This window comes from Astatotilapia calliptera, chromosome 16 (genome assembly GCF_900246225.1).
Source record: "Astatotilapia calliptera chromosome 16, fAstCal1.2, whole genome shotgun sequence".
Classification (NCBI taxonomy): domain Eukaryota; kingdom Metazoa; phylum Chordata; class Actinopteri; order Cichliformes; family Cichlidae; genus Astatotilapia; species Astatotilapia calliptera.
Window position 1 is genome coordinate 8,029,265 of NC_039317.1, and position 22,689 is coordinate 8,051,953.

The 22,689-nt window shown below is 42.2% G+C and overlaps 1 protein-coding gene across 4 annotated transcripts in view; it reads right to left on the reverse strand.

The window, feature by feature from the left end:
* The window catches only part of LOC113008059 (mitogen-activated protein kinase kinase kinase kinase 4-like), a 104,728-nt gene that overhangs the window by 35,907 nt on the left and 46,132 nt on the right, over window positions 1–22,689 (reverse strand). For all 4 annotated transcript variants that reach the window (XM_026145201.1, XM_026145199.1, XM_026145198.1 and 1 more), the window contains exons 4-12: window positions 10,716–10,841; window positions 8,560–8,670; window positions 8,281–8,371; window positions 7,388–7,518; window positions 7,114–7,168; window positions 6,745–6,823; window positions 6,484–6,659; window positions 6,231–6,303; window positions 5,766–5,976 (exon numbers count right to left, since the gene is read on the reverse strand). In XM_026145201.1, the coding sequence (XP_026000986.1) occupies window positions 5,766–5,976; window positions 6,231–6,303; window positions 6,484–6,659; window positions 6,745–6,823; window positions 7,114–7,168; window positions 7,388–7,518; window positions 8,281–8,371; window positions 8,560–8,670; window positions 10,716–10,841 (1,053 nt within the window). The remainder of the gene's footprint in view (window positions 1–5,765; window positions 5,977–6,230; window positions 6,304–6,483; window positions 6,660–6,744; window positions 6,824–7,113; window positions 7,169–7,387; window positions 7,519–8,280; window positions 8,372–8,559; window positions 8,671–10,715; window positions 10,842–22,689) is intronic.

Sequence of the window (22,689 nt, forward strand, 5' to 3'; positions counted from 1 at the left end):
GGGACTGCAATCTCCTCTGCTTCACCGAGACATGGCTGAACCCAGCGGTGCCGGACCACGCCATCCAGCCGGCCGAGTTCTTCTCGGTTCACCGCATGGACAGGACACGGGACTCGGGGAAGTCAAGGGGAGGCGGCGTGTGTTTAATGGTGAACAACAACTGGTGCAACAGTGCGAACGTTGTTCCTCTCACACGCTCCTGCACACCAAATCTGGAACTACTGTCCATCATGTGTCGTCCTTTTTATCTACCTCGGGAATTTACATCGGTCATTGTAAGTGCCGTTTATATTCCACCACAAGCGGACACGGTCACCGCCTTATGCGAGCTGCATGAGGCACTCACACAGCACCAGACACAACACCGGGACGCTGCGCTTATTGTGACGGGGGACTTTAATAGCGCCAACCTCAAACGCGCAGCGCCGAACTTTTATCAACACATCACCTGCCCCACCAGGGGTGAAAGGACACTGGGCCACTGCTACACTACGGTCAAGGACGGCTACAAGGCACAATCCCGCCCCCCGTTTGGCAAATCTGATCACGCCGCCATTTTCCTCATGCCAAAATACAAACAAAGGCTGAAACAGGAAGTTCCGGTTCAGAGGCAGGTCGCGCGCTGGACGGATCAATCGGTGGCCGCGTTACAGGACGCACTCGATGACGCAGACTGGGGCATGTTCAGAAACAGCTCCGACGATGACGTCAACGTGTTTACGGAAGCGGTTGTGGGATTCATCGGGAAACTAGCGGATGATACCGTGGAGACAAAGACTATCACAACGTTTCCCAACCAGAAGCCGTGGGTGGATAAAACCATCCGCAACGCTCTGAGATCCCGCACCGCTGCCTACAACACGGGACTCATGACGGGGGACATGGACCCGTACAAAGCCGCGTCATATAACGTGCGGAGGGCGGTGAAAGAGGCGAAACAGCGCTACGGGAGGAAACTAGAGTCACAACTCCAACAGAGTGACTCTAGGAGCCTGTGGCGGGGACTAAGGACAATAACGGACTATAAAGCACCAACAACCGGTATGATGAACGCGGCCGTGACTCTGGCAGACGAGCTGAACACTTTCTATGCTCGCTTCGAGGCTGCAGCTAAGGTCTCCAACAATGCTAGTGTTAGCGGCGCTAACGGCTACAGACAGGAAGATACTGCCAGCACCGGAAACGTGCTCGTCATCTCCGAGCATGAAGTAAGGAGAGCCTTCAAGAGAGTGAACACCAGGAAAGCAGCAGGACCAGACGGCATCCCAGGTCGTATCCTAAGAGACTGCGCATACCAGCTAGCTCCTGTGTTCACTGAGATATTCAACATCTCTTTATCTCAGTCGGTGATCCCCACATGCTTCAAAGAGTCCATCATTGTTCCTGTCCTGAAGAAACCCCACCCTGCTTCTCTCAATGACTATCGCCCTGTAGCCCTCACCTCAGTAGTGATGAAGTGCTTTGAACGCCTGGTCAGAGACTTCATCATTTCTTCACTACCAGACACACTGGACCCACTACAGTTCGCTTACCGTCCAAATCGTTCCACAGACGATGCCATCTCTCATCTCCTCCACACATCACTCACTCACTTGGACACTAGAAGGGGGAATTATGTTAAAATGCTCTTCATAGACTACAGCTCTGCATTTAACACCATAATTCCCTCCACACTCACCACCAAGCTGGAGCATCTGGGACTCAGCTCATCTATGTGTCAGTGGATCTCCAACTTCCTAACTGGCAGACCACAGGCAGTAAGGATGGGCGGACATGTCTCAGCCTCCACCACTCTCAGCACTGGAGCCCCCCAGGGTGTGTTCTGAGCCCCCTGCTGTACTCTTTGTACACATATGACTGTGTGGCCACTACCAGCTCCACCACCATCATCAAGTTTGCTGACGACACCGTCGTGGTGGGCCTGATCTCTGATAACAACGAGACGGCCTACCTGAAGGAGATTAGGAATCTGGAGAACTGGTGCCAGAGGAACAACCTCCTTCTAAACGTCAGTAAGACAAAGGAGCTGATAGTGGACTTCAGCACTAAGCAGGAGAGGAACTACCAGACCCCCGTCATCAACGAGTGCCCAGTGGAGAGAGTGGACAGCTTCAAATACCTCGGAGTTCACATCACGCAGGACCTGTCATGGTCCTGTCACATCAACACCGTGGTGAAAAAGGCCCGACAGCGTCTCTACCACCTCAGACGCTTGAGAGACTTCCAACTGCCCTCCAAGGTGCTCAGGAACTTTTACTCGTGCACCATAGAGAGCATCCTGGCGGGAAACATCTTAACCTGGTTCGGGAACAGCACCATGCAGGACAGACGAGCTCTACAGAGGGTTGTGCGGTCAGCTGAGCGCACCATCCGCTCCGAGCTCCCTGACCTGCACTCAATCTACAGCAGGCGGTGCTGGACCAAGGCCAGGAAGATCGTGAAGGACCTCAGCCATCCCAACAACAGACTGTTCTCTCTGTTGAGGTCAGGAAAGCGATTCCGCTCCCTGAATACCAACACAGAGAGACTGAGGAGGAGCTTCTTCCCGCAGGCAATACGGTCTCTCAATCACACCACCACACAGTACTGACCCACACATATGGTTCTTACACACACACTGGACTTTCTGGACTTTGGTTTTGCACAACACTGGTCACTATATTCTTCATTTCCGGTTAATACTTGTACAGCTGCTGTTATTGTGTATATATTTATTTATATTTAGATTTCTTCATACATTCTTATATAGTTCTATATTGTGTATTTTGTTGTACAGTTATTTTATTTTCAACTTTAATTTATATATTTATCTTTATCTTATTCTTCCCAGTTAAATTTACCCTTCATTCTAATTTGTGTTGTACAGTTATTTCATTTTTAACCTTAATTTATATTCTATTCCTTCCTAGTTAAATTTACCCTTTTTAATTTTTCATATTTATTTCCTATCTTATTCATAGCCTTTTCCTTTTTTGTTTTCTTTAGGTCACGAGCAGTTGTCCAAGCATTTCACTACATATCGTACTGTGTATGACTGTGTACGTGACAAATAAAATTTGAATTTGAATTTGATGTGTGACAAATATAGAGTGAAAGGGAAGATTTACAAGAGAGAAGTGGGATCTGCTACGATGGATGGTTTTGGAGGTGGTGGCACTAACAAACATACAGCAGGTGAAGCTTAATGTGGCAGAGTTGAAGATGTAAAGATGTGCATTGTGAGTGAAAGTGACAATATCAGCTCAGGTTCAGAAGTTTAGAGGCAAAGTTCGAACAGTTCCAGTCTGGCTTTCGTCCTTTACATAGCACTGAAACTGCTCTTATAAAAATAACAAACGACCTTCTTATAGCAGCTGATTCTGGTCTCCTCTCCATCCTTATTCTTCTTGATCTGAGTGCAGCTTTTGACACCATCTCTCATCCCATTCTCCTTAGCAGATTCGCTTCTATTGGTCTCTCTCACACTCCACTAGCCTGGTTTAAATCATATCTATCTGATCGCACTCAGTTCATTCAATTAAAATCCTTCACTTCTCAACTTTCTCCTTTATCCACTGGGGTGCCCCAGGGATCTGTCCTCGGGCCCCTTCTTTTCATAATCTACCTTCTTCCACTCGGACATATTTTTTGTAAATATAATATTCAGTTCCACTGCTACGCCGATGACACCCAGCTCTATCTCTCTACCAAACCTGACTCTACTCTTCCTCCACCCTCCCTTATCCTCTGTCTAGCTGAACTCAATTCTTGGTTCTCCTCCAACTTTCTTAAACTCAACAGCAATAAATCGGAACTTCTTCTGGTTGGCACCAAACGACTGCTATCCAGAATTAACAATTTCTCTCTCACCATCAATAACTCGCTGGTCCCTACCTCTCCTTCCGTGAAAAGCTTGGGTGTCATTCTCGATAGCACATTATCCTTTAACTCGCATATCAATAATATTACACGTGCAGCATATTTCCAACTCCGTAACATTAATCGCCTCCGCCCCTTCCTCACACCTTACGCCACTGCCATTCTCATCCATAATCTTGTTATCTCTAGAATTGACTACTGCAACTCATTATTATTTGGCCTTACACAAAAATCTATCAACAAGCTCCAACGTGTCCAGAACTCTGCTGCCCGTATTATTACTAGGACTTCTTCTACCCACCACATCTCCCCAATCCTGAAGCAACTTCACTGGCTCCCGGTCAAATTTCGCATCCATTTTAAAATAATTTTGTATACATTCAAGGCTATTCACTCTCTCTCTCCAACGTACATCTCTGACTTATTACAGATGAAGCTCCCATCCCGCTGCCTCAGATCTTCATCTTCTCTTTCTCTCTCTGTTCCCTCTGCTCGTCTGATCACAATGGGAGGGAGGGCCTTTAGTTGCTCTGCCCCTCGACTTTGGAATTCCCTACCCCCGGACCTCAGAAATATTAGCTCATTCTCTCTTTTTAAGTCCACCCTTAAAACTCATTTGTTTAAAATTGCCTATTCTTAAATTTCTGTATGTTTTAACTTTTATCTTCTATTCTTATCATTGTGTATATTTCCAGTTTTTATCTGTTGTACAGTGTCCTTGGGTGCTTTGAAAGGCGCTATTAAAAATGTATTATTATTATTATTATTATTAAAGTTAGAGAGGAAAGGCTGAGGTGGTCTGGGCATGTGAAGAAGGAGGATAGAGGATAATGGAGGAAAAGGAGAAAAAACCCACAGAGGTGGTTTACAGATGTAGTGAAGGTGGACAAGCAGAGGGTTGTGTGGCTGAGGATGAGGATGTAGCGTCCTCTAATGGGAGTAGTCAAAAGAAGAAGTAGTAGTAGTATACATGTGAGCAGTACTTTGGATATTGTTGCCATGATAAGATCTAAGACTGATCTTTTGATTTTTTTTATGATGTCAAAATAAATCAAGATTTACTGGAGAAGCAGATGAAGTCAAATAGGTTAGAAATGTCCTTTTCTTGGGCGTGAGAGTCCAGAGTCATGTTATACATCCATAATCTAAATAATATATTTAGCATAATAAATATATTAAGTTTCCCTGCATCCAACGAGCCACATCAGTTTCTTAGTATTTTAAACAAACATATAGAAGGTAACACTTAAGAAAACTTCAGAAAACATCAAAATTTACTGAAAACCCTTCAGTTTTGTAAAAACAGTGATGCCATTCATTTTCATGGGAGAACCTCTCTGTGTACAAAACTTCATAAATAATTAAAATCTTTCCCTGCAACAGGGTTATTTTTAGTCCTATTGAAACTTCCAGGGTAAATGCTTAATTAATAATAAATAACTCATATTTTAAATATGGTTTTTGTTTAGGCAAATTTACATCCCTCATTTTCTTTTTCGTTTTTTTCTCACAGATTTTGCCAACATTTTTCTGACTCTGTGACACAGTGTGGTCAGGCCCGAACTTTCAGCCTTAAGAGTCACTCAAATACACGACTCACATTAAACTGAACCTCCTGTGCCGTGGTCGCAAACAGGCAAGTTAGCTATGGAGACATTTTGGTAGTAAATATACTGACTTCTGCTGTTGAGCTGGGCATTTTAACATCTATGATTTGTTAGGTTGTCCTGCTGGATTCTGTTCTGGTGATATCACCACTTTAGATCCAGTTACACTGGATTATTACATTACAGGAACACAACAGTCAAACAGCAGTCTATCGCCTCTTCTAAACACACAGTCTTACCACAGCACTGTGTCTACTCGATTAACATAGAAATCCTATTAATTTGTTATGAGGTTTCAACCTCCTCCAGCCGTCTCCGCTGCTCCTTCTGCTGCTCGATACGTTTCTGCCTCTCAGCCAGCAGCTGGCGCTTGTACTCCTCCTGCTCACGGAGCTGCTGCTCCTGGAGGAGCTGTTGGCGGCGAAGGGCCTCCGAACGCTCCTTGTTCTCCTGCTGCAGACGTATGAAGTCACGACGCAGGGTCGACTCGCCCGGCACGTTGACTATGGAACTGTACAGATGACCCGATGAAAAGGATGTAGAAACTGACCCGTATGACATCATAAAATACTTTTCATATCAAGGGTGTAATCATGTGACCTTGTGCTACACAAGTACTGAGGCTGTAGCGTGCATATGTATGTGTATAAAGGAATCACTAAGATGACTTCAAAAACATGGTCAGAATTCACTTTATGATGTTTAGCTTATAGTAAAAAGCTAAAACTATGTACTGTAACTATGTATTGTTAGATGGATCGATACCTTGGCTCTCCTTCTTGCTCAGATGACTCTTCCTCCTCTTCTTCACTGCCACTGTATTCATACTCTGTCTCATCTGCAGATAGTTAACAAAAACAAAGTCTAAAAATTAGAGTCCTCATTAAACCTTCATCATAATATATGTATATTTTTTTTAAAGACACAAAATATGCCCTTTTGAGGGAGTAGCTTCTGATTTTTATCAATAAGTTCATTTTTGCACGTTAACACTGACAGAGCTTTGTCCTGGACTCACCTTTCTCGCCCCTCTTCTTCTTGGTTCGGTCGATGTGGTCTTTGAGCTGGATGCGGACCTGCCTCTCATTGGGCTGGTCCCGAATGAAGGGGTGTTTCAGCAGCTGCTCAGTGGGAGGGCGCTGGGTGTAATTCTTCACAAGGCAACTCTCAATGAAGCTGAAGAACTTCTTTGACCTATGATGGCAGTTAGACGTCATGTACAGAGTTCGGATCGGCATGGTTTACTGATATCAAGAATAAAAGATGGAAAACATCTCACCACTTTTTGGACTTGAGTCGAGGAGGTGGGTTTCTGGGAATGAGGAAGAGGGCTCTCATTGGATGCATGTCACACAGAGCTAAAGGAAACAACAGAAGAGAAACCAAATGAGAGATCAGAAAAAACTAATATAAATGTCAAAGTCATACATTTAAGATGATGGGGGGGGGGGGTGCATCTGTATTGCCTGCATAAAAGTAAGGGGTATAAATAGAAAATGTAAGTCTATAGTGAAGCTACAGTTAACAGAGTAAACAGAGTTCTCTTCTGATCATGCAGGTTTGAAACAGAAATACACCAGTAAATTTGTTTAGAATAAAAGTACCAGTTTCTACTCATGATATCATTGAAATCAGGTATTGTACTTACGAGGAGCTCCCTCAGCCATTTCAATGGCTGTGATTCCACAGGACCACAGATCACTCTGAAACACAAAGAGATACGATTAGTTAGAGTCTGTGTGCTTCTCTGAGTAACACATGTGATGGAAATGACAGAGCAGTCTTCTCATTGGTCATATTAATGATTAAAACTATAATCTTTTCTATCACATGGATGATGCTCCTATTTGACTGGTTCCAAACTCATTCTGCACCATGAATCCCACTAACATCTGCGACCAGATGCAGTTTTGCATGCTCACCCTGTAATCGTAGGTAGCATCAGGGTTTTCGTCACACGCGATGACCTCTGGAGCCATCCAGTATGGCGTCCCGATGAAGGTGTTTCTTCGACCTACCGTCCGGTCCAGCTGAGCGCTCACACCAAAGTCCACTGAAAGAAACACGAAGCATTCAAATGAAGAAAACAGACTAAAACCGTTCAGATCCTGCACCAAGACAAACTGCAACTGTGAGAGGGGCCCCTCAAGTTAACTTGAGTCTGCCTCAGAGTGTAAAGGGTCAGGTTGCTGTATTTTAACCACGGTGGAGACACTTTGTTTAATGCTGTGTCACGGGACATTATTAAGCTAGGTAACACAGGATGGCCTGATTACAAGTTGCAACTGAATTGTGGATAATTAAATGGAATAAAAACAACATTGATCGGTGGTTTCACACAAAGGTTTGGTGAAAAAGAAGCGATTTTTATACAGAAGTTAAAGCTTTTCTTTGAAAGTTAAAAACACTGTGGAAGCTGATTTACAGATCAGCACAACTGGACACTAAATCTCCAAAACTCAGAACAGATTCTTCTGTCTTTTTGTGCACATATCATAAGTGAAATCAAACGTCTAGGTAGTTTTGTTGCGAGAAATTATTGTGACACTGTAATCAGAAGAAATCTAAATAAAGACCAATTTTGGAGCTGTATATAGACCTTATGTTTCATAAGGATTTGACTACACAGGCCTGCAGCTGTGCGATCATGTGAAACATTCGAAAACAAAACACTGGCAATGAGAAAGCTCCAGTTGGCATCGCCACAGTGCTGACTCAGATCTGCTGGTGCAATCGCTTTTCCATGCACCGGTCCAAAACCACAGCGCGGGAGCACTTCCCGTCTACAGGCCCGGTCTAAAGCCAACTGACTCACCCAGCTTGACTTCAGCGTTTTCAGTCAGCAGCACGTTTTGTCCTTTGATGTCGCGGTGAATGACATGATGAGCATGCAGGTGAGCTAATCCCTGGTGGGATAAAATATAAATTAAAACAACTTATTAGGAACACGGGCTGTATCAGACGGTCAAACAAGTGTTTGTTTTGTTTAAATGCAAAAGTTAAATTATTTAAAATCATACTTTTAGCAACATTTCGGACACAAATAATATAATCTAGTGAAGATGTTGGCAGCAGACTGTGAGAAATAACTGACCCTGAGGATCTCTCGGGAGATGTAGGCGATCCAGTCTTCCTTCAGCGAGTTGCCCTTGGTGTTCTTCACCAGATCTGTGATGGAGCCGGCACCACAGAACTCCATCACCAGCTGGAGGTGAGAAAGAGATGCATTTGTAACACACACACAAACGCTCACCATCATTCTACCATCAGCGTAAGACGCCATGCAGCGTTTTACTATCGATACACCATTAAGACATTAGTTATGTATTACTGTAATGCAATATTAAGATTTCAAATGTGCTTTATTGTGTTTATTTACATTTATTACTTAATGATCTTCTTTATTTTATTTCACTTTAATGTGTTTCATTGCACACCTTTGATTTTGTCTAATTTTTCATTATTGAGCTATTCTAGCTTACTGGGCTCTGACAATCTTATCATGTTGTATTTTATTTTAATAATCCATCCTAGTTTATTTTAAGATTTGCAGCTTGTTGAGTTTAATGGGAAATTCCTGTGTAATATAGGAATTCCCCAAATTTGGGAATAAATAAGGTAGCTTATCTCATCGTATTAGAGCTACCTTGAGCAAACAGAGCAGTTATTGAGAAACTCAGTGGTCCCAGTTAACTTTGCATTTTCCTTCTGTAAGCCACCACGCCTCATGTGAATGCAAATCATCTGGAGTGCTGTGCAGCACTTCAGAGTATTCTTTCTGCCGTCAACAAGAGACGGCAGAAAGAATAAAAGGGAATGCGGAAGGAAAAAATGCAATCACTTCTACTAGTTTACCCTGTGCTGTGATTGAGACAGGAAGCCAACGGCTATTAGGAAATGTGGTTTTAATGCAAAAGAGAAAAGCATTAGCAAAACCACAAGTGTAGGAAGCTGGAGACAATACAAATACAGAAGTGCATCTGTTGAATCTCATGGGGTGCCCTCGTCACTGTTTTACAATAAATTTAAAGTTGGAAAGCATTTTCTGTGCACTTCAACAGGTGGCAGCTGTCATGCTGCGACCTGGGGGACTGATCCGATTCATTTTTAGTACTACATATGTGACAAACATAAAAAATCCTCAAACAAATATGTCAAGACTGGCTCTCTAATGGTCACTAAGCCTCTGATACCGTGTCTCTTACTTGCTTACTAAAGGATATATGCCTCATAAACACATAAAGTGATCTTCTTGAGACAGTAGTCTTAAGTGGTGTCAGCACAGAACCTGAATATCATAAAACAGACACACACTCTGTATGTCACCCCCACGCACGGCAGACAGCATGAATCCACAACAGTGGAGGCTGTAAACGGGGAGTGGAAGCAGCTGTAAAAACAAATACAGGACTGTGTTGTGAAGTGAGAGTGAGATCCCTCCTCCTCCTCCCCAGGAACAGCAGAGCCTCCGGGTCATAAAACGAGGTAATCCTGCCTCGGACAAACGACCAGCTCTAAATTTTTCCTGCTGCTGTTCTCTACTTCCTGATCCTCCCCACCTCTCCCTTCTCTGATTGACTCTCTTCCTTTTGTGTCTCACTTATGCACCATTTATTTAATTCCACAGTCTTGTTGCTCTTTTCTAGAAATCTGTTTTGTTTTTTTGTGTTGCTGTCATTTCTTTTACTGCTCTTCAAATATGAAGAACTGCATATTGGCTGTAATGAGGAAAATGCATAAAGCAACTTCAACTCCATATCAGCTGGAGAGCTTTCTGACTTCATGGTATGTAATATCTCTCTTATCTGTCATCACACAATCAAATAACTTTCTAAAAATAACAGTGTACACTTTGGCTGTTATACAGGAATCCCTAATATTGTTTAGTTTGTCTTTTTTTAGCCTGGCAAATCTTTTCATTACAGTCTCAAAATACCTTCTAACGTGTGATGATAACACACTGAATGTATGCAAAATCAAATCTTGTTACGTGATCTTACAGTTCCTGCTTGAATATGAATTTAATCCTACTCCGTCCCTTTGCTCAATAACTCCACAAATGTTCTAAATTAGGATTCTTCAAGATTCAGTTCATTAAGATATATATATATATATATATATATATATATATATATATATAGATATATATATATATATATATATATATATATATATATATATAAAAGTTTAAATTGAACCTGTAATGTGTGTAATACTGTGCTCGTTATAGAAATGGGATGTTAAACTCACCCAGAGCTGGTCATCATGGCCTGGTGGACTTTTCTTGATGAAGGCTCCGTAGTAGGTGGCTATATTTCTGTGATGGGAGTACTTCTTCAGCATGTTGATTTCCAACTTAATTTCCTCCTCTTCATCCTATGAAAAAAAAAAAAAAAAAGGTGGAAAAACAGAGTTAGGACACTATCATTGACTGTGGATCAGCTGGGAAGCAATTATTTGAATTAACAGAGTAGATCCAAACAAACAGTCATGTCTATTAGTTCTGTTATCTGAAGGATAGGAACGAGGTACATATCACGCCCCCGTGTCCTGGCTGAAGAAACCTCTATTCAAACCCTAAAGACGACCTGTAATGACATGGTTTTGGCCCCGCCTGCACTCACTCCCTGTAATCACAATGACCCCGACTTCGATAGCCGCTCTTCACCGAGCCAAGCTGCGTAACAGGGCAGCCTTGTGTTATACCAGGAGGCACAAAGGTGTAATTTCGTCTTGCCAAATAGATCCCAAATCTGGGCCACTGTGAAAGGGTGCAACCTCCAATCCCTCACCAGGGGACAGCCCCTGGAGGGAAGGTCTGGCCCCAGGTTCAGGTGGCCTGGAACATGGGTGGCTCTTAGAGACAGAAAATGAACACTGCGCCATAGAAGCAGAGAGCGAGACAGCTTTAACAGGGGAAGAGAGCGTATCCCTCCCTGCCTGTTTATGTAAGAGACCACTGTTAAATTGTCTGTCATCACTAGGACATGCTGGACCCTCAGAACAAAAATGCCTGAGAGCTAAGAACACTGCTAGCAGCTCTAAGTGATTCATGTGCAGCTCAGGCTGCTCTGTGGTCCTGACACCTCTCACTGATGCGTCATCGCACAGAGCTCCCCATCCCCATCTGTGGATACCACCTTGTGAAACAACACCCTCCCAATCTGAGAGCCCTGGTGCAGTCTGGGCTCCCTCCAGGGACAGACAGCTAGCATGCAAGATTCGTGTCATTGTCAGGTGACACGATGCACACAGGTGGTGAGAGAATCCACAGAAACGCCGCCTGCATTCCAGTTGAAACTGTCCAGCTGCAACGTGGAGAATCTGCACTGCTTGTACGGCAGAGTTGTGGGGCCACCAACACCATGGTTGTGGGACGGTGCCAGATAAGCAGCCAGGGATGGCTCCATACCAGGTGTGTTAGCTAAGCCAGCCTCGTTGGTGTCATCCATGTACTCCATGCTTCCCAGCTCCATGTACTGTCAATAGGCAGGCACAGTGATATGGTTGGATGGCGGTTTGCTCCATGATGCAGTTAGCTTGCAAACAAATTCTAGGAACATGGGAAGATGAATTTTTGGCCCCATGGGCTCTGGTGGAAGGAAAAATTCTACAAACTGGTGGAGGAGAGGGCCAGTGGCGAAACAGGGATAAAGAGACGCATCATCGTAGCTGGCCAGCGCAGTAGCAGCAGCACGCTGGGCTGACGATAGGCTCTCCTGCTCATCCTCTGACAAACCACGGCTATTTCATGTGGTCAGCCCAGCTAACTGCAGGTACATCGACCAGATACTCCTCGACTTCGGACTCGGGCAAAGCTGGGGCCCCAGACTTGGAGAGGAGAGGGCCATGCTGTGCAACAGCTGTCTCTCCCAGCACTTTCTCCACAAACATCACCATTGTCTTTCCAGCGCTCAGACTTCGGGCTCAGTCAACACTCTCCGAGTGTGGACAATCCCCAGGCAGTCTGGGGGTATCAGTGTCATATGATAATAATGATAATGATCTTGAATCTGTAAATGTTCAGCTTACACACTGCTAAATATTGTTAATAAGGCAAAAGCATGCCAGAATGCACACACAAGTAACAGGAGCACCTGTAAGCACGTACATGTAACACTTTTACAGCCAATCGGTGCCAACTGTTTGAAAGAACTACGGTAACACAGACATGATTTGAACGTGTATAAATTGACTGGCAACTGCTTTATCTATTGACGGCATTTAAAGTGCAGACTTTAAAAGTCTCAGCTGGGCTGTAAAAATGCCAAACAAAACAACGAGCAATCTAGAGGAATATTTACTATCATCTGCCAGACAGTAATGTCAGCTGATGTATTCATAAATTAAATAGTTCTTATTGTGTGCAGGCTTAAATGTTTTGTTTTTTTGTCTGAAGGCTTGCAGAGCTGTTCTGTGCGCTTTTACAGCACCACCTTTTGCTGTGTTCCTGCATAGCAGATTTACAGCTGAGATCTACACAACTCTTAGTCTCTACTTCTCAAAGTCTTTATTTGACTCCTTATTTTAAATGGTAGGAAAACATTTGACTATGTTTGAGGATTCTTTGCTATGCAAGAACTGGTTTTCATACTTATATGAAAGTCTGGTCTCAGTGGGAAACTTATAAAATGGGCTGTAACTAAACCAGGTTGTTGTGTTGGTAGTGAAAACTAAAAGAGAAGCTAATTTTGCTGTTTTTTTGCATCTACTTGTGAAAGACAGGGCCAGGCAAGAACACAAACAGTGTCCAAAAGAAAATCTAATAAATGTATAGCCCTCCAAACAAACATGGAGACACAGCCTGAATTCAAAATGATAACTGAGCCAAACACCCCCCCCCCATGTCTCCCCGTCACACTCACAGGATATTACAGTACAGGCTCAGACACACGTTCAGGCACATAACAAGATCAAGTGATTATTTCTCAATCACGGTGACAAAGCTGGGTGACATTTGTTCCTGAGTGTTTTTGCTTCAGCTGAGCACGTGCGTTTGATCTAGCGACCCAACCGGGAGTGACATGACGTGACATTTTCTTTCCAATGGCGGCTGCTTGATAAGCATGAGCTGCAGCCTGGACTCCTTAGTAAACTGCAGCAGCATCATATGTCCACGGAGGAAAGGCCCCGAGGAAGTGCTGGGCAAACTGTTTGGCTTTTCATATCGAAGATGGTGACATTTTAACATGAACACTGCTGATGTTGCAACTCTACTAACCATTCTCTTTATTGTTGTTGCACTCTGGTTGTGTTGCAATAAGATTAAGATTTGCTCTGTTTTATGGAGAATATATGCAGAATCCTTTTCCACACAATAATCCAGGTACATCTTCATACTACGACATATACAAGGTAGAAACTCCAATAGAGACTGTATCGCACAAAATGATGATCATGCTACTAGAAATTAGAAACTAAGATCATACAGTCATGTGGAAAGTGTCTACTGAGGACACAGATCAAAGTAGCCGAGGGTGATTTTCCCATAAACGTCCATACAAGCAGACCTTTTGCAAACATCAAAGTCCCTCCCGCTGGCCGTTTGAAAGAATGCAGGTTTAAGGCACATGATGTTCACTTTTTAGACCCAGAAGGCTACCACCACTTCATATATTTCATCTATAATAATACAGTGCAAGACAACAATTTTTGTGGTGACCGTTTGGGGACTTTCCACAAAGAAATGGTTGTCCTTCGCTGGTAAAGAAGAACTTCATCACTCTGCACAATGTGTCTGGATGCTCTTTACCCAAGAACTTCAACTAATCTATAATCATACTACATTGTCTGTGAGTAATCTGGCAATCGGTTACTTAGACTACTTCCACACTAGCCCGGATAGATATGAAAACGGCCTTTTCATCTGAAAACGCTTCACACTAACATTTTCAGTCGTTTTCACAGAGTTGTGAAAGACCATATGAGGATATTCGTTTAAAATTTCGATAGAACAGTAGCAGTATAATGTCCTCGTAAGTGGATATCAGGCCCTTGTAGAGCAAAACTGAGTATTTTGGTCTAAATAACCCAAAATGTGATGACCATATATGTGGACACCAGGTCCTAGGAGGTTAAACCACTTACTGCCTTTGTTTGATTACTTAAGTTTTTACAAATATCCTCATACATCAGCGAGATGGGCAGATAGGAAAAAAAACAGTAATGTGTAATGCACATTTGCACATCGATCACCCAGCCTCTGTTTGAAAACAACAGAGTTTGAAGGTGGAAACGTCACGTTACTTGAAATTTGTGCAAGAGAAGAGCAAAAATGTGACGATGCAAACTATAGCTAGGCCACAAATAACCGTCAGGGTTACCTAATATAGGGTTTCTAATATGCTTTAAAAATATATAATATAACATATTGTATGCTGTCACTTATTACATGTGTAAATGTTAACTATGATTCACGGCTCTCAGTGGTATAGGCTGTACACAGTGACTCACTGCACACGCAGAGATGCACTTAGGTCAATACAGCTCCTCTGTTCTGTCTGTACCACGCACAACATTAATTGAGCATAATATTAAATTACCCCGAACCCTACAAGTACCTGTTTAACAACCTTTCAAGGTAAAAACCCCCAGGCTATTTACTGCAGCAACCGGGATATCAAATCTCCCCAAACACCTGTAAATGCAACATTGCTAATGACAAGCTAGTATGGACTGACGCCTAACGTTAAGAATTGGTAAAGAAATTTGAGATCAGACTATGATGATCTCAACCACGAAAGCTTTGGTTTAACAGGTAAGTAAAAGAAGCAATGAGTACGTTCATTAGATTAAAAAACACTAAGAGAAACAAGAACCCAGAGCCTGTAGTTTACAAATCAAATACATTTCTGCACTGAGGACACCATCTCACACTTTCAGATGATTTGCTACCAACAGAAAATCTTCTAACCAACATCACACTGTAGTTACATAAGAATAGTGGCCAATTCACCATTGGTTTTACTGCAACTGTAATAAAAATCTTCTTCCTACTCGCAAGTTAATGCCGCTTGATGACTGCCAAGACCTTTATATTTATCCCTGCAGGTAGCTACCTCACTCTGTTGGTTGTCAAATTCAACTTTCTTGTCAAAGGGGATAAGAGTGGCTTTTTATATTTTAACGGCAGGTTCAATCTTATAAGTTGGCGCTGGAAGAAATTAAAACGTGCACGTCTTATCGAGAACTGCAGGAGCAACAAATGACAGGCAGCTGACGGCTGCTACCATTTCTGAATCCGACCCAGAAGTTAAAGGGCAGTTCTGCCAGACTTCAGCATTTAAAAGATAAGAGATGGGTTCACTGGCGACTCCATTGGGTAAATAAAAGCGAGCAGCTCAGTTTCACTATCTCTGATATTCAGAACACCCAGTAAACATCACGTTTGGATAACTGACAGCGCACAAGTTCGTGATCACTTTAAAAGAAGATATTTTCATGCTGTCAGTCATGTGGACAGTATTTCAGAAGCAGTGTTTTTTTTAAACTATTTAAATATTTCTGCACTTTAAGCAGCTTTTAAGTAAAGCTCTATATACTCTGTCACTTCCTGCAGCTAAAAATGAAAGCTAGTTTACTTTTAGCTTCCATTGGACAAATTTTCTGATATTTATTTTTACTTTAACATGCTGAGAGTTTTTAAGGACTTCAGCAGGAGCTTTGACTGTCATAAAGATGATGGGGTCAGTCGGTCAGACAGCCAGCAAGCCAATCCCTTGAGTCACTGTCCATCAGGCAGCCCGCTGGTTACTGCTCCAGCCAGGCAGCCGGTCATTTGGCTAGGCAGGCAGCCAACCAATCAGTCAGAAAGCCACCAAACCAGACTGCTGGCCAGCTAGTCCTTCTGTTTATCCACTCATCAGCAGCAGGCCCGCAGTTAGCCAGCAGCCGTCCAGCTACTCACCCAGCAGGTGAGCCGGCCAACCTGTCAGTCAACCAGTCGGTTGGTTAGATGAGTAAATTATACTTTGAAAGTAAAAACAAAACTATAAAGGGTGCTAAAGGATGCAGAGAAAGATCCACACAGACACCAGTACCATCTATGGTCAACAGAGCATCCCTCGCCCACAAAATGTCAGTCATGTGAACATTTTTTGTAACAACTGAGAATAATTACAGATGCGGAGACCAGAGTGAAGGCGGAGGAACGCAGCAGGAACATTCTTAAGCATTACCCAATATGGGACATGAATCACAGCTAAAACAGCGGCTAAAGGAGACGAAGACGAGAATCCCCTAAACTGACAAAACACAACAGTGTTCAATACAACAATGCATCTATAACATGCACCTATTTTACACTAAAACACAGCAAAGACATGACAGCAAAGACTTCAAATAGGGAATCTGAAATCACTTTTATTGATTCTGTACTTTAAATTTGTTGATTCTACTTTTGTTTAAAAAAAAAAATTGCCAGAACCAGCTAATCAAATGCATGCGATCTTTAAGCACTTACGCTTGCCAAAGTATTACTATTATCATCATTTACACATTATTATTATTATTATTTATATCATAACAACATTACTATAACCTTTGATAAATGATCAAAACAATTAATTTACAGTCAAGATTGGTGGTGATTAATTTAATACACAGTTATGAATGAATCATCATCATCATCATCAACATCAGTTTGTCCAGATCAGACACATAAACTGTGTGTGTGTGTGTGTGTGTGTGTGTGTGTGTGTGTGTGTGTGTGTGTGTGTGTGTGTGTGTGTGTGTGTGTGTGTGAGTGTGAGAGAGAGAGAGAGAGAGAGAGAGAGAGAGAGAGAGGGGATGAAAAGCAGGAAGTAGCCTGGATGTCAGGCCACAGCTGCTTTAACGAGCAGATGACATCACCCCCTCTCTTTTTGTCACATGTTCACCGTGTCTCCTTCTCTCCATCTTGTTTGCACATTTATCCTGTCCAGCCTCTGTCCTCCTTGCAACATCACTTCCAGTTGTCCTCTATAATGACTCTACTCTTTACTTTCACGTTCATCCATCCCGTCATTACACATCTCACCTCGGCCTCTCTCTTTCACTCTCGCCATCTCTCGCTCTCTGTCTCACTTTCCCTGATTTGTAGTCAGTCCTTCAAAACAAGGCATCCTGAAACTACTCATTATCATTCCAGGGCATGAAATGGTGGGGAGACTCTGTTGCAGCCATATTGCTTCTAAAGTATGACAGCACACAATTTGAGCAGCGCTCACAGAACTACCGACCCAGGGGAGCAGACAGCCGCAAAATGGAAGCATAATGGAAAATGGAAGCAGAGTAGCAGGGAGACTTCTTCAGAGGCCAAAAAAGGTTGACATCCCTCTAACAGACAACCGGGAACATGGAGAGACTTGTTCCAGGCATTACTGGGTTGGCTGTCATACCTGAAAATGCCCCCATGTGGATTCCTCATATATGAAGAAGGGTGATAGAGGGACAAAATCCACAGTATTAAAGTCTTACAAATGCATTTTCAATTTCTGCGTAAGCTAACACTGTGGCTCAGCAAGGAAACACTTTGAGAGAAGCTAAAAAGGCTGAAAGGATGAAAGATCCCAATTTGATTCATCTCACTTTTAGCATTGCTTAAATTAAAACTGTTGGAAATGGATTTATTTTACAAATTCTGCTTTAAACTGGTCTTTGAGGTTAGAATATATGAAACAATTGAGTTACATAAATTGATTTATCACACTACATGTTATCAGTCTTTAAAAATGATCCTAGATTGAACATGAATAGTCTTAACCAAAGATATTCTAGATATTTCAGTGAATAAGTGAAAATGCTGACTGAAAAGCACTGAAAGTTGTTTCAAAGGTTTTCAGTTTTAACTACTTGGGAATATCTGATGAATATCTGCATCAGTTTGTATGGGAATCCTTCAATGATGTTGATGTTTCACTCTGAAGTGACGAGCTAAGTTTTCTCAAACCAGAATCGAGTTCTTTTGTTGAACACATCCAAACTGGAGGAACGATTTCAGAAACTTAAACTCAAAAGGTTCAAACTTGGAATTCAGTGTAATAGGTTTTATATTGCCAGACATTTCAAAAATGTTTTATTATGTCAGTCACTCTTACTGCGTCTTCCACACCTTCCCACATTCACACCTCTGAGTGTACAGGGAGCAGTGGGAGAGGGAGGTGAGTGAGAGGAGAGAGAAAGAGCTCTCTTGGCTTGTGATGTCTTTCAGTTCATGCACAAAATTTACTGAGACAAAAGGATGCGAGGAAAAATGTCTAGAATAGTAATTTATTTCCCGAGGGAAGCGAAAGGCAGAGAGAAACATGCTTGCTGTTGAGTTTTTCCTCTAATCAAGATTGATTTTTTCCCCCCATTAAATTCTGAGTCCTGCTGTATTACATCAAGTCAACAGCAGCAGTGGGAGATGCAGAATGCAGCCATGCTGCAGCTACAATTCCCTCTCTACCTCTTCCGCTTTCTTTCCAATTTCCTATAAGGGATGATGATGACTTCACTCCCTCTGTCAGTTCTCTCACGCGTTCCCTCATTTCGCAAACAAAACAGAGGTGGTGGCTGGTGAGAGATGGTGAATGATGGAAACGGGGGAGAACACAATGGGCATATTTGTGCCAGAAACTGGAAGAGCAAGGGTGAAAACACAAGCGAGGATGAGAAATTTAAGAAAAAGAGAGCAAGGAGACGACTGATGTAAGAATCTGGAGAATGGATGTGATTGAGCCTGCAAGCAGTGATAGCCCCTCCCATAATCCCACTGCACTTTACATGAACCTTCTCTGGAGGAAGGGGGGGCATTATCACTGATTTCTTCTCCTTATCTGAGCTTACTCTCTTATGTAATCGACAAACATCCAAAAAGACTTCTTACAATTAATCAGACAGCTGTACTACGGGGACAGACATTCCTAAAACGCAGCATGGGCACTGCTTTTCTATCTAAACTTAAACAGACTGCAAAAATAAGGATTCCTGCACAGGAGACATTAAACTGACGGACATTAAACTGCCAGTTGCTTTGGATGTACAAAGTCACCGGTGTGGCATTACTGGTCTGAAGTAAAGCACAAGGTAAAGAGTTGCCACCTGAAAGCATTACCACACAGTAAAAAAGAAAAAAAAGAAACAGCAATTACAGCTGTCTCAGGAAGCAACACACTACTGTCTCCAGCACGCCACACTACAACAAAAGCACATCCACACATCTAAAACGATGTAATAGCATTTTACAGGCATCACAAGAAACTGCGTGGTGCAGAGAAGCCTGCATACACCATCTCTCTCAGTCTTAAGCACAGGAAGCAAGCTCAGGCTAATTTCCTCAAAAGTAAATGAACAAAAAAAACTGTGGTAAACAGTTCCAACCCTTTTGGAGAGAAAGGATGCAGTATTTCAGTGTCACATAAAAGGCACGAGTACTGCTCCACTTACAGAAACTTCTAGTTTATCATGTAAAAGCCAGGAGGAAGAGAAATCTATGTTAATGCCACTTTGACTGGTTTTGAAAAAACTACAATTATATCTGAACAGCGAGAATCTTTAATGTCTGTTTTCATCTTATTCACTCTGTGGGAGATGGAGAGGAAGACACAGATGTTTCTAGTCAAAACAAAAGCTTCAAATAAATTAGTTTTACCTGTTATAACCAGAACCAACTGTGAATCTGTGTGTTAAACGCCGGTTTAGCTTGCACAGCTCTACCACATTAGCCCAAATAAAAGACAGTGTTTCTGGGGTTTCAGAGGTTTGCAAGTCTGTGTTGAAGCTATTTGTAAATTTGGTACTGCAAATAAATATTTAGTTATAATTGATTTATTCTTCAATATTCTTTATTGTTAGCAGAAGTAAAACAACAACAAAAATGCTCATAAGAGAGCTTTAAAGTGCAAATCGGCACCCTTAAATTGCCTTTATAGTCCAACCAATCAAAACACAGACATGTTATGACTTTAAAAATGTTACATTCTGTCTGAAGCAGTCAAATATGAGTGAATGTTGCTAAAAACATAGTCTAAGAATAATACAATTATCAAACCAGAAAAAGTATGAAGTAATATGAAAATCTCTGTATGCAGCCCTGGAAGTTCAGCTGAGCACAGCCTGAGGAAATGTGTTCTAGCCTCAAGAAATCATCAATGCTGTTGCTGTTTATTGCAAAAGACGTGCTGCCAATAAGGAGCTGATGAAAGTCATTGAGTTACAAAGGCAATTTAGCTCTGCTGTAACCTTCACATTATGACAATTTGCATGAAATCAACATTTTAGTTTACAGTTATACCCGCTCATCTTTAGCGGCCTATTTTTCACACTCTCAGTCTTTTAATGGGGTATTTAAAGGTTTAACAGAAACTTTAAAGCAACTGAGGCTCAGAATGACTTGCTTATATCACAAAGCCCAACCTTGTGCACTGTTACTCTATAGCCCTACTGTTTTCTTAAGTGTCCATTTTTCACCCTCTCTCTCTCTCCCACACTCTCTATACAGAACAGGAAGTGGTATGTGGGTCAGAGCACATATGCAGAGATAAGCACAGGGAATCGAGAGCGTTCCCAGAAACGCACACACATAGGAAAGAAGATGTATAAATGGGAGGTTTTCCATCCATGACTTGTGAGTGCATGAAAGCTCCTGTGGTTCCCATCTCTCTCTCACACACACACACACACACACACACACACACACACACACACACACACACAGACATACATATGCATATATACAGTAACTGTTATACTGAATTTGCGTACATGTGCAGTATCTCAAATTTTCCCAATGCAAACAACTTCCTCTGCCTGACAGTCATTCTTGGCCGGTGTCCAGCCAAACAGGCTGTGTTTATTTTATAAAAATGGCTGAAACCGTGTGGAAAAGGGACCACTCAAAACATTTTGGTGGAACGGGAGGAAAAAAAGTAACTGCCAAGACTCCTCAACATGTGTATTTCTCTTCAATGATTCATCTTGTATGAATACATAAACATGTCCCCATCAAATGCTCTTGATCCTTCCTCGTTCCCTTCTTTTTGATCTCTGAGGCTGGATATGTAGATTTGTTCCTGCAGGCCACAGTTACACACCCCGAGCTCGTGATTGCCGCTTTTAATGTTTTACCGTGAACTAGATTTTTCAAAGGCAACTTCAATATGCGGCATGTGAGAGCCCAGATGTGCTGAAGCTGTAGAGTAAGAGCCTTATGTTTGTTGAGAATACTGCCATGGACTGTATAACCCAAACTGCTTCCAGACACTGGTTTCCAGCTGCTCCTGGGTCATGATTATCCAGAACCAGCAATTTTGATTGTTTGTTGTAATCTTTTTGTTTACTGATCAAAACTGTCAAATAGGCCAGAATACTTGTTGCACTAATACGAATCTGACTTTAAAAACAACACAAAAAACATTTTTTTAATGAATTTCAGAATAACTATTTATAATCTATTAACAGTGCTATACAAAAGTCTTAAGCCACCATTATATAGTAATACGCTATAATAGTTTCCACAATTCTAATAAACTTGAAAGTCAGTATTTGGTATGACCACCTTTATTCTTCAGCACGTCCTGCACTCACTGCATTGACAGTGTGTTTGGGATCACTGTCATGCTGAAAAATGAAGCTGTTGCCAATCAGATGATTTCCAGATGGTATTGCACGGTGGATCAAAATCTGACTGCACTTTTCTACATTCACACGTCCATCAATGTTGACAAGATTCCCAACACCACTGGCTCGGAGGCTGTCATGCTTTTGGACAAGATACTCACTGTTGTACCTCTGTCTGAGTGGCCATGTCTGAAGAATACTTTGAAAGACCCTCCTAAAGGGTCATCAAAATGTGCTGGCAATATGTCCCTATTGCTCTCTTGTAACACAAGAAAAACAAATTTTCTTAAGGTATGTCATACTGCACCATCACAGTCTGCTACACTGCTTCCATTTATGGTGCACATAATGTTGTGCTTTAAAGCTTTTCCCTGTAAACAGCCTTCCAGATTCTGAGTGGAACCATGTTTTAGACAGCCCTGCATAAAGACACAGACTTTAACACTGTCGCTTTCATCCATAACTCAGAGGTGGTCCCAGAAGTTAACTTGGGAGGTGTTACAGAATGATTGAACAGATAATTAAAATTAAATACTCAACAAACAAAAAAAATCAGTGGCTGAAACACTTTCTTTTCTTTCCATTTCAGAATTAACTGATACTACAACATTTCTGAGGTCTCTAACAGTCCTGGAGGCTGATTACA